Consider the following 16,276-nt stretch of genomic DNA (forward strand, 5'->3'; position numbering starts at 1 on the left):
CCAGTGTGGCTGGAAATGCAGATGGGATGCCCTGGGAAGAAAGATGCTGCAGAGGGAGCCTCAAATCTATGCATCAAGTCGCCTCAGACCCACGGTGACTTTGAACCGCACATGTGCGGGGGAGACTCCAAAGACAGCGTGATGGAAGGCTGAGCAGGATTTCAGCTGCTGCCAACCGCGCGACAAAGAGTTGGAAGTCTGAATCCTGCCGACTTACAGGGGCCCAGTGAGCACCCTGAGTGAAAAGCCAGGTAGGCCATCCTTCAGAAGTAAAGACTGTGTCCCAGGAATAAGGATTTGCCATGAGGCTGAAGGCAACAATCCAATAGAACCATCCTAATAACAGAGTGTAAAAGCACGTTTCTCCAAGTTCAAGGTGATTAGCCCACAGTTCAACTTTCTGCCAAAACAAAACTCAGCACTGCGCAGAAGATAAGAGAATAGAAAATCCCTACAACATACCTCTGCAGCATTCAGTATACAATAGTAATTAAAGAAAAGCTACTACATATGCAAAGACATGTGACCCAAGGTCAAGAGAAAAAAGAGTAAATAGCAACAGATCCTGAGCTGATCCAGATGTTGGCACTAGCAGACATGTGCTTTAAAAGCTATTAGAAATATAATCAGGACTTAAAGACAAAGAGTCATATTGAGTGAACAGATAAGCTTACAAATATAAAAAACAAAGACTCTAGAATTAGACAGTATTTGAAGTGAAAAAAATATACTAGATGTGCTTAAAAGACAGAAGAAAGGATCAATCGAACTTAAAGACAGATCAACAGAAATAACGTGATCCTTAAAGAGAAAAAGATGGAAAACAAAGCAAAACAAAACCCAGGCCGCAGTCACCTGCGAGATAATATCCAACAGTTTAATACATGAGTGACTGGAATCCTGTAGGTGGAGCAAGAGAATGGGGTAGACAAAATATTTTAAAAAATACTGGTTGAAAATGTCCCAAACAATCATATTTCTAATCCAAGCAACTCAGTTACCCCAGAGTATATCAAGCACCTAGCACACAACAGTAAACTGCTGAAGACAAAAGATAAAGAGACCCTAGATAACTAATAAGAACGTGCTGTATAGCATAGGGATCTCTACTTAATACTCTGTAATGACCTATATGGGAAAAGAATCTAAAAAAGAGTGGGTATATGTATATGAATAATTGATTCACTTTGCTGTATAGCAGAAACGAATACAACATTGTAAAGCAATTATACTCCAATAAATATTAATTAAAAAAAAAGATAAAGAGATCTTAAAGCAGCCAGATGATAAAAACATATGCTACATACAGGGGAACAGTGCTACAGATGACGCCAGGCCGCTCAGCAGAAACCACGAAGGCCAGAATACAGTAGAATACTATACTCAAAATGCTGAAAGAAAACTATCTGTACATTACACCTCCAAGTGTGTACCTCTGACATCTTCACTCATCTCACCCATGGAACGTACAGCTTGGTGACTATAGTTAATAATATTGTACTGTATATTTGAAAGTTGTTGAGTAAATCCTAAATGTTCTCATAGCGAGAAAAAAAATTTTCTAACTATGTGTGGTGACTGGATGTTAACCACACTTATTGTGTAATCACTTCACAATATGGTCCCATATCAAATCATTATGCTGTACAAACAAAATACAAAAAGGGGGAAAAAAACCCCCAGAAATCCTTATCTAGCAAAAATATCCTTTAAAAGTGAGGATGTAATACAGACCTTTTCAGAGAAACAAAAACTGAGGGACTCTGTCACTAGTAGCCCTGAGATCCATGAGATGCTAAAACAGTTCTTTAGGCTGAAGGGAAATAACAACAGATGAAAACTCAATTCTACAGGAAGGAATGAAGAGCAATGGAAATGGTAATATGGGTGTAAAATAAAAAGAAATGAGTTTTGCATTTCCTCTTTTTTTTTACCCTGAATAATTACTCAAATCTCAGAATCACTTAAATTAGGTGGGCCAAGCAGGAAGGTACATGCAGCGGAGGGGTGGGGTGACCCAGGCTCACAGAGCCAGCATGTAAGGTGAAGAGTGCATCAACAGCTCAATGTTATACTGTTTTATACCAAGCAGCCAGCTGTCTTTTAATGACATTCGGGGGATAAAAGTTGGTTGTCTTTTAATGTCTATTTACAGTAAAATAGCCATCATTAAAAACACACAAACAAACTTGAAACAGTCTCTAATTTAGAGAAAAGTTACCGGTACAGAAGTTATTTATCCTGAGCCATTTCAGAGTAAGTTGCCTCATTACCTCTGAACATTGGCGGACATTTCCTACAAACAAGACTATCTTCCTGCGCAAGCAGAATAAGATAATCAAAACTTGAAATTAACACCGACACATTACTACCATCTATTCTTCAGAGCCCATTTGAGTTCTGCCAATTGTCCTAATAACACCCTTTTTGGTACAACATCCACTTCAAAACACATGCTGTACTCAGCTGCCATGACTCTTCAGTCTCCTTCAGTCTGGGTTAGCTTCTCGGTCTTTCCTTGACTTTTTAAACTTTGAGACTTTTGAAGATTATATACCTGTCATTTGTAAAGCGTTCCTCAATCCGAGTTTATCTGATGTTTACTCACAACATGATTAGATACAGTAAGGGTGATTAAACTTTTGAAATTCAATTAATGTAATTGTGGTAGTTACAAAATGTGTTCATTTTTTGCCTTTTGATACTCCTTCCTTCAAGAGTGGAGCTTAATTCCATACCCTGCGAGTCTGGGATGGGCTTAGTAACTCCCTTTTAAGGCGTCATAAAAATACTACAGATTCTTCCTTGCTCTCCCTTGGGTCACCTGCCCTGGGGAAAGTTAGCTGTCCTTTTGTGAGGACACTCACGCAGCCCCATGGAGAGGCCCACATGGTGAAGATCTGAGGAACTGAGGCCTCCAGTCAACAGCCATGTGAGTGTGCCATCTTGGAAGCAGATCCTTCAACCCCAGCCAAGCTTTCAAATGACTGCAGCCCTGACTTGACTGGGACATCTTGACTGCAACACCACAGAAGACTGAGCCAGAACGGTATCAGCTAAGCCACTCTGATTTCTGATCCACAGAAAATGTGGATAATAAATGTTTGTTGTTTCAAGCCGCTAAGTGTTGGGATAATTTGTTACTTAGCAATTGATAATGAACACAGTTATCCACCACATTAACAGAAAAAAGGAGGTAACAAACCATACTGTCATCTAAATAGATGCAGAAAAGTATTAAGACAAAATTCAAGACCCATTCTTGATTTAAAAGAACTTTCAGCAAACTAGAAAAAGAAGGAAGCTTCCTTATCTTAATAATGGGCACCCTACAACTAACATCATACTTAATAGTATAATGTTGAATGTTTTTTCACTAAGATTGGGAAAAGGCAAGGATGTTGGTCACCACTTTTATTCAATATGGTACCGGAGGTCCTAGCCAATGCAGCAAGATATGGAAAAAATTAAAAGGAAAGGAAGAAACTGACTTTATTCTCAGACAACATAATCATGCATGTAAAAAAACCCTAAGGACTCTACAAGATAGCTATCAGAATAAATGAATTTAACAGGATTAAAGTATATAAGGTCAATATAAGAAAATCAATGGTATTTCTATATACAGGTACAAACAATTGTAAATAAAATAAAAAATTACAATTCCATTTATAATAGTTTAAAAAACATTAATATTTAGGAAAAATTTTTAACAAAAATACTCTTAAGACTCCTGAACTAAAAACTACAAAACAACGCAGAGACATATTAAAGAAGACCTAAGTAAATGGAGAAAGGCACCATGTTCATGGATTAGAAGACTCAGTATTATAATTTATTAAGATGCCAATGCTACTCAATGGAGAAAAGAAAGTCTTTCAACAAATGATGCTGGGACAACTGGATAATCACATGGCAAAATAATGACTCTTACCTCTACCTCACAGAATACAGAAAAATTAATTTGAGATGGATCAAAGAACTAAAAGTAAGGCTAAAACTATGATGAAAACATAGGAGAACATCTCTGAGAACTTGGGGCAAGCAGCGCTTGTTTAGAGAGGACCAAAAAAGCATGAACCCAAGAAGACAAAACTGATAACATGGCCTTCATTGAAATTAAAACTCCTCATTAAGAAAATGAAAAGGCAAGCCACAGAATGGAAGAAAATATTCACAATAAATATACCTGACAAGAGAGTTCTATTTGTAATATGTAAAGAATTTCTACAAGTCTGTAAGAAATAAGGCAAAAACTCCCAGTAAAAATGGGCAAAAGACCTGAGTACTGACTTCATAAGAGATATATGAATGACAAATACACACAAGAAAAATGCTTAACATTATTAGTCACCTGGGAAATGCAGACTAAAAGCACAATGAGATACCACTTTATATCCACTAGAATAACTGAAGTTAAAAAGACAAATGCTGGTGAGGATGTAGGGCAACTGGACTTCTATACCTTGCGGATGGGAGGGTAAAATGATACAACCACTTTGGACAACTCTTTGGCAACTTCGTACTAAGTTATACATGCACCTATCCTATGAACTACAAGTTCTATTCCTAGTTATTTACCCAAAGGAAATGAAAACCTATGTGTACAAAAAGAGTTTTAAAAGAATCTTCACAGAACCTATATTCATAGTAGCCCAAAACTAATGGGTAAACAAACTGTGATCTATTCATATAAGAGAATATTAGTCACCAATTAAAAAAAGGGACTATGATACATGCAACAACATGGTTGAATCTCCAAAACATCGTTTTATGGGGAAGAAACAGGACACCAAAGAGTGTCTTCTGTATTATTTCATTTACATGAAATGCAAGAACAGGCAAATTAATCCATAGTGATTGAGGTCAGCACAGTGGTCACTTGTGAGGAGTGGGACTCACAGAAACAACCTTCTGAGGTGATGAGAATTTCTGGATCTTGATTAAGTGGTGGTTATATGGAATGTATTTTATCAAATTCAAATCATAAGCTGCTTACAAGAAACCCACTTTAAACAGAAAGATACAGAAAGGTTAGAAACAAAAGGATGAGACAAAGTTGCACCATGCAAATACTGACCAAAGGAAATAGTCTTGTTATATTAAGACACAATTTGACCTCAAGGCAAAATGCATTCCCAGAGCTAAAGAGTACATTTCAGAATGTTAGAAGGTTTGTATTATCAGTAAGATACAAAATTCCAGATTTGTAAGTACTTACTGTAGCTGCAAAACAGATAAAGTGAAACTGACAGAACAAAAAGGATAATCAGACAAATACACAAGCATAGTGGGAGATTTTTAACCCACTAAGTCTCTTAGTAACTGATGGATTTGGGTAGACCAAAAAACCAGAAGAAATGAACACGATTAATAAACCTGACCTAATTCCACTCAAAAAACATGGCAAATAACAGTTGCAAAGTATACAATCTTTTCAAACACATATGAAACATTTACCAAAATCAACATATACTGGGTAAATTGCAAATTGCATCAGAAATTAAAGGATTTAAATATGTTCTCTGACCTCAATACAATTATGCCAGTAATCACTAAAAAAAGTTAACTAGAAAATTTCCCTATATTTGGAAATCAACAAACACATATCTAAATGACACTTGGATCAAAGGTGAAATCATAATAAAAATCAGAAAATATTTTGAAATGGATGACAATAAAATGATGATATACACAAACTTGGATCCAGCAAAAGCCATGGCTAAGGTATTAAAACATAAGGAATACAAGTGAAAATAAGGACTGAAAATCAGTTATATAATCATCTCTTTCAAGGAGTTAGAAAAAGAACTGCACATTGAACAGAACAGAAACTATAAAGATAGGAGCAGGAATTAATGATAAAAGAGAAATACTGCAGAGTTGACCAAAGGTAAAACTAATATCAGAAATGTAAAAGAAATATATGTAAAATGTAAAAAGTATAAAATCTTAACACCTTTATGCCAATAAATTGGGAAAAGTATATGAAAATAGTGAAAATCCTTAAAAAAAACCCCAAACAAACCACAATCTATCAAAATCAATACAAGAAGAAATAGAAAATCTGAAAATGAATAATCTTACAACTGTGAAAGAAACTGAGGGACTTCCCTGGTGGCACAGTGGTTAAGGACTCCACGTTCCCAATGCAGGGGGCTTGGGTTCGATCCCTGGTCAGGGAACTAGACCCTACATGCATGCTGCAACTAAGAGTTCGCATGCTGCAACTAAGAGTTCGCATGCCACAACTAAGGAGCTGGTGAGCTGCAACTAAGGAGCCCTCCTGCCACAACTGAGGAGTCCATGTGCCGCAACTAAGGATTTGGCAAGCTGCAACTAAGGAGCCCACTGGCTGCAACTAAGGAGCTCACTGGTCACAACTAAGGAGCACACATGCCACAACTAAGGAGGCAGCAAGCTGCAACTGAGACCTGGTACAACCAAATAAAAAAAAAATAAAAAGTATTTTTAAAAAAGAGAAAGAAATTGACTCATTAAACTATATTATACAAGGACAACTTGAAGCCCACATACATTTTACTCATCATTTAAAGAAGAAATAAGAGCAATTTTACACAAACTCTTCCATAGAAGAGCTTCTCAACTAGCTTTATAAGGGAAGCAAAACCTTCATACCAAATCTGACGTGTACATTATAGAAAGTAATATTACATGACAATCTTACTCAAAGGTCCTAAAACATACAAAAAGGTCCTAAAAAAACACAGTAAACTAAAGCCAGTGATATGTAAAAAGAAAAATATATTAGAATCTAAGTGGATTTACTCCATGAAAATTCAACGTTATTTACCACATTAACATCATAAAAGAATAATTACAGGATCAAGCCAATAAATGTAGAAAAATATTTTGGTAAATTCCACACTTATTCATGTTAAAAAAAAACCAAAACTCCAGCATATGATAAAAAGAAGGACACTCTGTAATGTGATAAGGTGTATGTACAAAAACCTTATAGCAAACATATTTAATGGTATGATAGAGAAAGTTTCCTGCTAAGATTAAAATAAGATACGAATACCCAGTATGACCATTTCTATTCAACACAGTACTGCAGATCCGTACTCAGCTCAATAAAAGATACAAAAAGTTTAAGTTTTAGAAATAAAGCTATTTCAAAGCAATACCATTTAGCACATTGACAGCAGAAAACTGCACTGAAACATCAAACCCCTTGGATTAAATCTAACGAAAGATATGCAAGTCCACTACACAGAAAAGCAGAAAAAAATGCTCAGAAAAAATAAAGAAGCCTAACAAATGGAAGAATAATCTATGTGCATATATTGAAGATGCAGTATCATACAGATGTCATTTCTCTCCAAACCAATCTATAAATTCAATGGAATGTCAATCAAAAACACAGTGGGGATTAGTGTGTTGGTGTGTGTGAAAACAGATAACACTAATGTTTACATGGAAATGTAACAGGCCAAGAACAGCCAAGAAATTACCGAAGAATAAAATAGAACTACTCATACTACTGGACATTAAGACTTATTACAAAGATACTGGATTTAACACAAGGACCCAGAAAAAAGACTAACAGTCTCTTTAAAAGATCACTGACTAAGGCAAAAAATAAGTGTATTGTGGACTTTATAAGATGCAGAAATAAAATACATGACAATAATAACACAAAGGATGAGCGAGGGGAAATGAAAGTATACTCTTGTAAGGAGGTTCTCATACTATACGTGAAACCGTATATTATTTGAAGGTAGGCTGACAAATTAAAGAAGTATATTGCAAATCCTAGCACAACCACTAAAATAATAGAAGAGGTACAGCTAACAAGCCACTAGTGGAGATAAAATGGAACCATTAATATGGGCAGTAGAAAAATACAGCAAGATGGTAGATTTAAACCAAACCATATTGATAGTTACAAAAAATAAAAAGGGTCTAAACCAGTACTATACAACAGAGCCTTCTACAATGAGAACTTGAAAGGTAGCTAGTGTGACTGAGGAACTGAATTTTAAATTTTAACTTAAGTTCAGATAGCCACATGCAGCTACTGTATTAGACAGTACAAGTGTAAACACTCCAAATAAAAGGCAGGACCCATAATGCTGGTTGCAAGAAACTCACTTTATTTATTTTATTTTATTTTTTTGCGGTACGCGGGCCTCTCACTGTTGTGGCCTCTCCCGTCGCGGAGCACAGGCTCCAGACGTGCAGGCTCAGCGGCCATGGCCCACGGGCCCAGCCGCTCCGCGGCATGTGGGATCTTCCCGGACCGGGGCACGAACCCGTGTCCCCTGCATCGGCAGGCGGACTCTCAACCGCTGCGCCACCAGGGAAGCCCGAAACTCACTTTAAATATATATAGGTTAAATGTAAATGGATGGGAAAAGATATGCAAACACTAACCAACAGAGAGCGGAAGAGCCTGTATTCATATGAGACCAAGTAGAATTCAGAATCAGGACGTTACCAGGGAAAAAGAGGGACATTTCATGATAGTGAAGGGGTCAAGTGATCAAGAAAAATAACAATGCTACATGTAGGTAAACTCAATAATAGCTTCAAAACATCAACAAAAACTGATCAAACTAAAAACAGAACTAGACAAATCTTCAATTAGGGTTGGATTTCAGACACTCCTTTCACTTCAAATAAGGGGAAAAAAATATCAGTAAGGATACAAAGGAGAGGAACAGTGCCGTTAGCCAAGCTGATAATTTAACATTTACAGAACACACCACACAACAGTAGCAGAATACATTCTTTTCTGGTACACACGGAACATTCATGAAGGCCACATTCTAGGCCATAAAACAAATGTCAAATGTAAAAGGTTTGAAATAATAATGAGTATGTTCGCTGACTACAACGGATTTAAACTACAATTCAGTACTAATTTAAAATATCTGGAAAAATTCCCAAATAACTGTAAGTTAGAAAACATACTTCCAACAACTAACAGGTCAAACAAGTCACAAGGGAAAGAAATACTTTGAACTAAATGAAAATGAAAACATAACATATCAAAATCTGTGGGATTCACTCAAACAAGTACTTACAGGGAAATTTATAGTTCTAACTGTATAAATTGCATATATAAAAAAAGCCTTAAAAAATCAATATTATAAACTTCCACCTTAAAAAACTAAAAAGGAAGAAGTTAGGCCAAAATAAGCAAAGGAAGGAAAAAATGAAGATAAAAGCAAAAATCAATGACAAGAGTGAAATATTAATGAAATAAACTGATTCTTTGAGAAGACCATTAAAACCGCTAAACTTATAGCTGGACAGATCCTAATGACATTAAAAAGATAATAGAGGAATATCATGAACAACTTCATGCCAATAAATTAAAAAACAGATACAATGGACAAATTCTTTGAAAGACACAAACTATGAAAGCTTACTCAGGAAGAAATGAATAGGCCCATATCTATTAAAGAAGCTGAATTGGTAGCTAAATTTTTCTAACAAAGAAAACTCCTTGCTCAGATGGCTTCATCCATTGATCAAATGGATATAATTTATGAATTATACCAAACTTTTAAGGAAGAAATACCAATTCTACATCAACTCTTCCAAAAAAGTAGAAGAGGAAAAAAACACTTCCCAACTTAATTTTATGAGGCCGTGATACCAAAACTAGAGAAACATATTACACAAAACTACAGATCAATATCCATCATGAACATGGAGGCAAAAATGCTTAGCAAAATCTTAGTAAATCAAATTCAGTAATGTATTAAAAAATTCATATTAACCAAGTGAAATGTATCCGAGGAATGCAATGTTGGCTTAGTATTTTAGTATCAATCGTTGTAATTCACTATTTTAAGACTGAAAAAGAAAAAGCACAAGAACAGTTCAAAAGATGAAAAAAACCACCTGGCAAAATTCAACACAATTCTTGATAAAAAAGATCTCATTGATTTAGGGGTAGACGATAACATTCTCAACATGATAGTGGGCACCTATAAAAAGAACCTAGAGCCTAGATGTCTAACTTAATGGAAAAGACCGAATGCTTCCCCCACCAAGATTAGGAATAAGGAAAGGATGTCTGTTCTTACCACTTCTCACAGTACTGGAGGTCCTGGCTCATGTGCTAAGGCAGGTAAGAGAAATAAAAGGCATACAGATTGGAAAAAAAGAAATAAAATTGCCTATTACAGATGGCATGATCGTGCACCTAAGAAAATCCCAAGGAATCTATTAAAAAGGTGCCTGAACTAACTGAATTTAGCCAAGTCACACAACACAAGGTCCATATGTAAAAATCCATTTTATGTATATATTAGTAACAAACAATTGAAATTTAAAAATTCCATATAATCTCTGTGACAGAAAGCTTATCCGTGGTTGCCTGGAGCCAGTGGTAGGGGTGGGGATGAATACAGGATGGGGCAGAAAGGGACAGTTTGGAGTGAGGAAGTCTGGAGCCAGTGGTAGGGGTGAGGGTGAATACAGGACGGGACAGAAAGGGACAGTTTGGAGTGAGGAAGTGTTCTACATCTTGATTGCAGTGGTGATCTCACAGATGTATAAATCTGTCAGAATTCATCAACATATTCACTAAAAATGGGTGCATTTTATTGCATGTAAACTATACTTCAGTAAAGTCAATTAAAAACACAGATCAATGGGATAGAATAAAAAATCCAGGGGCTTCCCTGGTGGCGCAGTGGTTGAGAGTCTGCCTGCCGATTCAGGGGACAGGGATTCGTGCCCCGGTCCGGGAAGATCCCACATGCCGTGGAGCGGCTGGGCCCGTGAGCCGTGGCCGCTGAGCCTGCGCGTCCGGAGCCTCTGCTCCCCCACAACAGTGAGAGGCCCACGTACCGCAAAAAAAAAAAAAAAAAAAAAAACCATAAAAAGTGCACTATAAATACAGATGCTCAATTTATGACAATCACAGCTCAGCATAGAACACTGAATTATGGTCTAAAAAAACAAAAAAGGGATGAGGATTACTGGATAACCCTGTTGGAACTAAAAAAAAAAAAAGTCAAAACGCCCCAAAACTTAACGTTTATTTTACATCTCATCCAGAAATTAATTCCAGGTAAAATTTAAATCTAAATCTGAAAAGTGAAACAAAATTTCTATAGGATAACAGGAGAGTATTTTCATGACCTTGGTAAATCGAAGTTTATTAAAAGGACATAAAAAGCACTAACCATAAAGAGAAAGATTGATCAAATGGATATATTAAAAGTAACAACTCTTCATTAAAAGATCCTTTCAGAGAGTGAAAACCGTAGTCACAGAGTGCAAGAAAATATCTGCAATGCTCAGAACCAACGAATGACTAGTATCCGGAATACGTATGCAACACCTACAAATCAATAAGGATATGACTGACGACCCAATAGAAAAATGAACAAGATTCTCAAACAGGCAACATATCCAAATGACCAATAAACATATGAAAATGTGTTCAATAGCTTTAGTCATATGGGAAACAGAAATTAAAACCAGAATGAGGTACTACCGCCCACCCTCCAACACAGCTAAAATTTGAGACTGATAATACCAAATGTTGTAGCTGATATGGAGCAACCGGAACTCCCAAACACTGCTGGTAGGAATGTAAATTGGCGCAATACTTTACAAGGTAGCTACTAGAGTTAAGATACATATTTCTTCTGACTCAGGAATTCCACTGCCAATTGCCAAAGAAATTCCATACATATGGGCACAAAAGACACGTACGAAAACGTTCATAGCAAAATTATTTGTAATAGCCTCAGACTAGAAACAACCACAATCTCCAACAGCAGAATAAACTGTGGTATATTTATCCAATGAGTTACTTACTATACAGAGATGAAAAAGAGAAAACTATTATTACATGAAATGACATAGATGAATCTCACAAGGTTTGAATAAAATAAGCAGATACAAAACAATACCTACTGGTCTAGTTCCATTTAAATAAAGTCTAAAAAAACACTATAGTGTTAGAGGCTTATTAAAAAATAACAGTTGCTAAGAAATAACAAATGCTTACCATATGCCAAGTACCATTCTAACTAATTTTTATGTGTTTAACTCAATTTTCACAACTCTATAATGAGATGCAACTTATTCTCCCAAATGTGCAAATTTAGTCACAAAGAGGTTAAATAATTTGCTCAAGGACACACAGCGACTACGTGTTAGACCTGGAATGTGAAGGCAGCTAGCCTGGCTTGAGAGCCCGCATTCTAAACGCTACATTGACGCTCAGTGGTAGTGCTTTACTGGAAAGATGGAGGGAGGGCAAATGAGCAGAGGGAGGTGGGAGAAGTAGGATGACTAATTCCCATCTCTCCAGAAAACAATCAGTAGATAATGCCTAAAGTTGGGTGATGGGGTGGGGGAGAAGAGAGAAGGGATCAAGAATTAGCAGTATATGCATGTTATGAAAAAATCTGGAGGAAAGATCAGAAAAAACCAGCTAAACAACATCACAACAGTAGTTGCCTCTAGGGAGTGAGTCAGAGTGGACCAGGGGACTGTTATACTTAACCTATAAGCCTTACTGTTACAGAAAAAAAACACATGCACATTACTTTGATAAAAATAATTTTTAAAGCTTTAAAAAGATGTAAATATTTTTAAAAACAACAATGCTATCATGTATTGAGCCCCAGCGTCCCTGGCATTTAGCTAAACATTTTATATCCAGTATTTCACGGAATCCCCCTAACAATATGGAATTGGTGCCAGTATTACTATTATTTTGCTGATGGGGAAACGGATTCAGGGTTAACTAGCTGGCAGGTGGCAGAGTCCATGTTGGAACCACCACGAGGGAAGATGAAGGTCTAGAAGTCAACAAAGAACAGGTATGGAAGGATATTCAGGAGGAGCTGGTGACTCATGCTGGCTTCAGGGAGGGGAGGGGACATTAGGAGGGGGATCTGAGAAGGATGCCCAGGTTGCTGGCTTGGGTACCTGAGGACATGTTGGTCCTTTTCTCTTCCGCAAGGTCCACGGAAAGAGGAGCAGAGGGCCAAGCCTCTGATGGGGAGTTTATGAGCTCAGTCACAAATACGTAGAGCCCCTTACTGTTTGGGAAAGGCACTGCTCGGAGGAGGACGCAGTGTGGGGAAGACCAAACATGTATGAACTCAGCGTGGGGGTGGGGAGAAGACTGAGGGGGATGGTCACGGACCCAGGGAGAGAAAGAACGTCTGGGGCCTGGCCCTGCTGCCTGCCCAGCCTCCGGGCCACCCATCCAATGTGCCCTGTCCCGCACCCTCACAGCTCCTGCTGTCCCCCGTGCTACTCACTGCCCTCAACACCACCGATCATTACCTTCCACTCTTCAAAAACTGTTTTTCGAAATACAGTCCACTCATCTTTCAATACTGAAATGTCAGGGCTTCCAAGCGCCTCACGCCCTCACTGTTCCCCTCAGGAACCAGTCACGCCCTTGGGCCTGGGTGAGGCTCCTGCTACAGGCTCTCACAGATGCTCCACATTCCTCCTTTGGAGCACAGAAAATGGTCAAAGAAATCACTTCCTGTACTTTAGTTACAGAATATGTCTCTGTCCTTCTAGGAGAGGTTCATGAGGGCAGGAGGGGCTGGCAGACTTTTTCTGAAAAGGTCCAAATAGTAAATACTTTCAGCTTTGCAGGCCACAGGGTCTTAGTCACAACTATTCAACTCTGCCATTGTAGCCCGAAAGCGGTGCAGACAACATATGAATGAACGGGTGTGACGTGTCACGGCATCATTTGATCTATAAAGTCAAGAGGGGGCCACATGGCCACGGTCTGCTGAGCCCTGGTCTAAATCGCCAGCCCCCAGCCCAGCATCCGGCACACAGCAGGCACTCAGTGAAGGAAGGAAGGAAGGAAGGAAGAAGCCGTTGCTTTGGCAATGAGATGGAGACAGGTACCGGGGGAGGTGGTTTCAGTGGGACGGTGGGGTGGGATGGAGACAGCAGGGGGCTGAGGAGAAGCAGCAGCTGAGGAAGCAGGAAGTCCTCTTTCCGGAGCCCCCCGTTTGCCCGGCAGGTTTGGGGGACGGCCCTGTCTTCGGGGAGCGTGTCTGCAGGCTCCGACAGGAAGGCAGGGCTGGGGAAGGAAGGGGAGAAGGCAGGGCTCCAGAGCTCAGGTGTGTGTGGGGTTGGTCCTGAAGGAGGAGGACACCTGCTGAGGACAGAGGAACAAGGACGGTGGAAGGGACGAGGGGGAAGCCTCGGATCATCTTCCCCGCGAGACGTGCGCCTGGACCACCTGGTGAAGAGAGTGGGGCTCGGGGAGGTGAAGAACCCCAGCGCCTGTGGGGCTGCGAGGGCTGGCCACCCAGGACAGGGCCACAGGCCTCCACCGTCCCTCTCCTCTGGTGAGACAGCACTGCTAACCAGGCTGGCGTTTGGGTTTTTAGTGCTGCCTAGTGTGAGGTGTGTCACTCACTGAGTCACCAGCACGACCTGCTATCACTTCCTGTCCCTTCACTTTCCCATGCGGGCAGTGACAGGCAGGCCCAGAGGAGGATGAGTTCACACTTCAAACATGTAGACGTACCCAGTTCTTTCTTGAAGGGTATTGAAAGGCATTTTCATGCCAGAGGATTAGTGGCTGTTTCATCTTGGTGCGTTCAAGTGTGTCTGTGTATGCTGTAAGGTATCTCCCGATTAGGCAGAACGGAATTTTTCTTTAATGGAAGAAACCCCTCGACTGGGGCTTCGCATAGTCGCTATCTAGTCTTACAAGCACAACAAAGTATTAACACCCACGAAACACAACTTCTCACAGAGAAAGTATTAATATTATGATATTTAAACAGCCTGAAAAGTTTTCTCACAGAGTCAAAAACCGACAGCCAGTCAATTTCACTTATTCTAAGACCCAGATACCCGGAAAAAAGCTTCCATTTTGACATTAATTTGTTAATTCTTTACTGCTACTGGAACGTGTAGGTAGCAGTGCTGGAACGTGTGAGAAGGGTTTGGACCCCAAACTATTTTTTACGAAGAACTAAAGCCACCTAAAATATCTTTTAGGTGACATGCCGGGGGAAATAAAAGTATTAGGGCCTGTTTTCTTCTGCCTTATTTCAAGGTGTAATTGCTGTTACTATTCATAGATTGAAGGCTCTATGTATATTCTAACAAGTGAAACTTTAATTCATACTTTCATTTGGAGGTTTTCATTCCTCACAAATCAAAAGACAATTTTCCTAAAACACATCAATCCTCACTCCACCATTTCAAGTTCTTCTAGAGATGATGGGAACCACTGTCTCCAAATTCACTAGAGTTTAAAATGGGGATGCCTAACCCCTGTAACACAGCCTTTATTTGAACGGACTTTTCAATACACCTTTAGATGCACATTCAATAAACTTGATCTCTTACCCTATTGTTGGGTTGATATTCGGATCAAAACTGTCTTCCACGAACCGCCACACAATACTTGATTTACCTACACCTGTATCCTGAAAGAGAATGAGAGGTGAAGAAAAAAAAGTTTTACCTGCTTGCATACACCAAAAACTACCTTGTGCCCTACGTTCAGGATTTTGGGAAAATCATTCCAGATAGGTAAATTTTAGAAGTTAAGAAACACAAAAAGGTTTTCATAAAAATTCAGTGGAGTAACTAAGAGATTTCAAAATGTATTGTAGGAGAGGGGTTCCAAGTTTTTAAGAGACAGGATCTTCTGAAAGATCCAAAGTTTCTGCTTACTGTGCAAAGTGACAAACTCACTTGCTTTATAATAAGTCTACGTGAACTATGAACTCTTGAACTACTTCTGAGTAATCCCTGATAAATCCTAGCCCCACCCTATCTAGGAAGGGCGAAGACTAGTTATTGCAACCTTTTTCAGTCTTTAAGGCAGCAACTCAGGCAAGAGAGCATCAATTTCAGAAAGTATGCTCTGAAATAGCAAGGTTGCCTCGACAAGTCAGGAAGCCGAAGCTTCAAACTAGTCTTTGGGGCTTCCTGATTTGAATGCCCCCCGCCCGCCCCAAGGAAAGTAACTGTGAGAAGTGTCAGAGGTATCCCACAAGTTCAAAAACACCAAGCAGATGGCAAAGGAGACTACTGCTGCTCGTAAAACCTAAAGACCTGTTACTGGCTGTACTTCGCAAGACTTGGCCAACTCCTAACTAGTACCTGGGGAAGCTATTTAAGAGCTGCTCTTAACCCAGATGCAATGGAGAGGCAGGGAGGGCTCGTCACCCTTTGAGGGGCGGGAAGAGACCCTGGGCTCCAGGGAGGGACGAGGGGAAAGGTCCCTCCCGCCAGCGAAACCTTCAGGACTGTGCGGCCAGGTGGGCGG

At 39.2% G+C, this 16,276-nt stretch overlaps 1 protein-coding gene across 2 annotated transcripts in view; it reads right to left on the reverse strand.

The window, feature by feature from the left end:
* RAB22A (RAB22A, member RAS oncogene family) overlaps positions 1 to 16,276 on the reverse strand; it is a 52,706-nt gene that overhangs the window by 35,983 nt on the left and 447 nt on the right. For both annotated transcript variants that reach the window (XM_060122756.1, XM_060122757.1), the window contains exon 2: positions 15,349 to 15,428. In XM_060122756.1, the coding sequence (XP_059978739.1) occupies positions 15,349 to 15,428 (80 nt within the window). The remainder of the gene's footprint in view (positions 1 to 15,348; positions 15,429 to 16,276) is intronic.

This window comes from Lagenorhynchus albirostris, chromosome 15 (genome assembly GCF_949774975.1).
Source record: "Lagenorhynchus albirostris chromosome 15, mLagAlb1.1, whole genome shotgun sequence".
NCBI classification, from domain to species: domain Eukaryota; kingdom Metazoa; phylum Chordata; class Mammalia; order Artiodactyla; family Delphinidae; genus Lagenorhynchus; species Lagenorhynchus albirostris.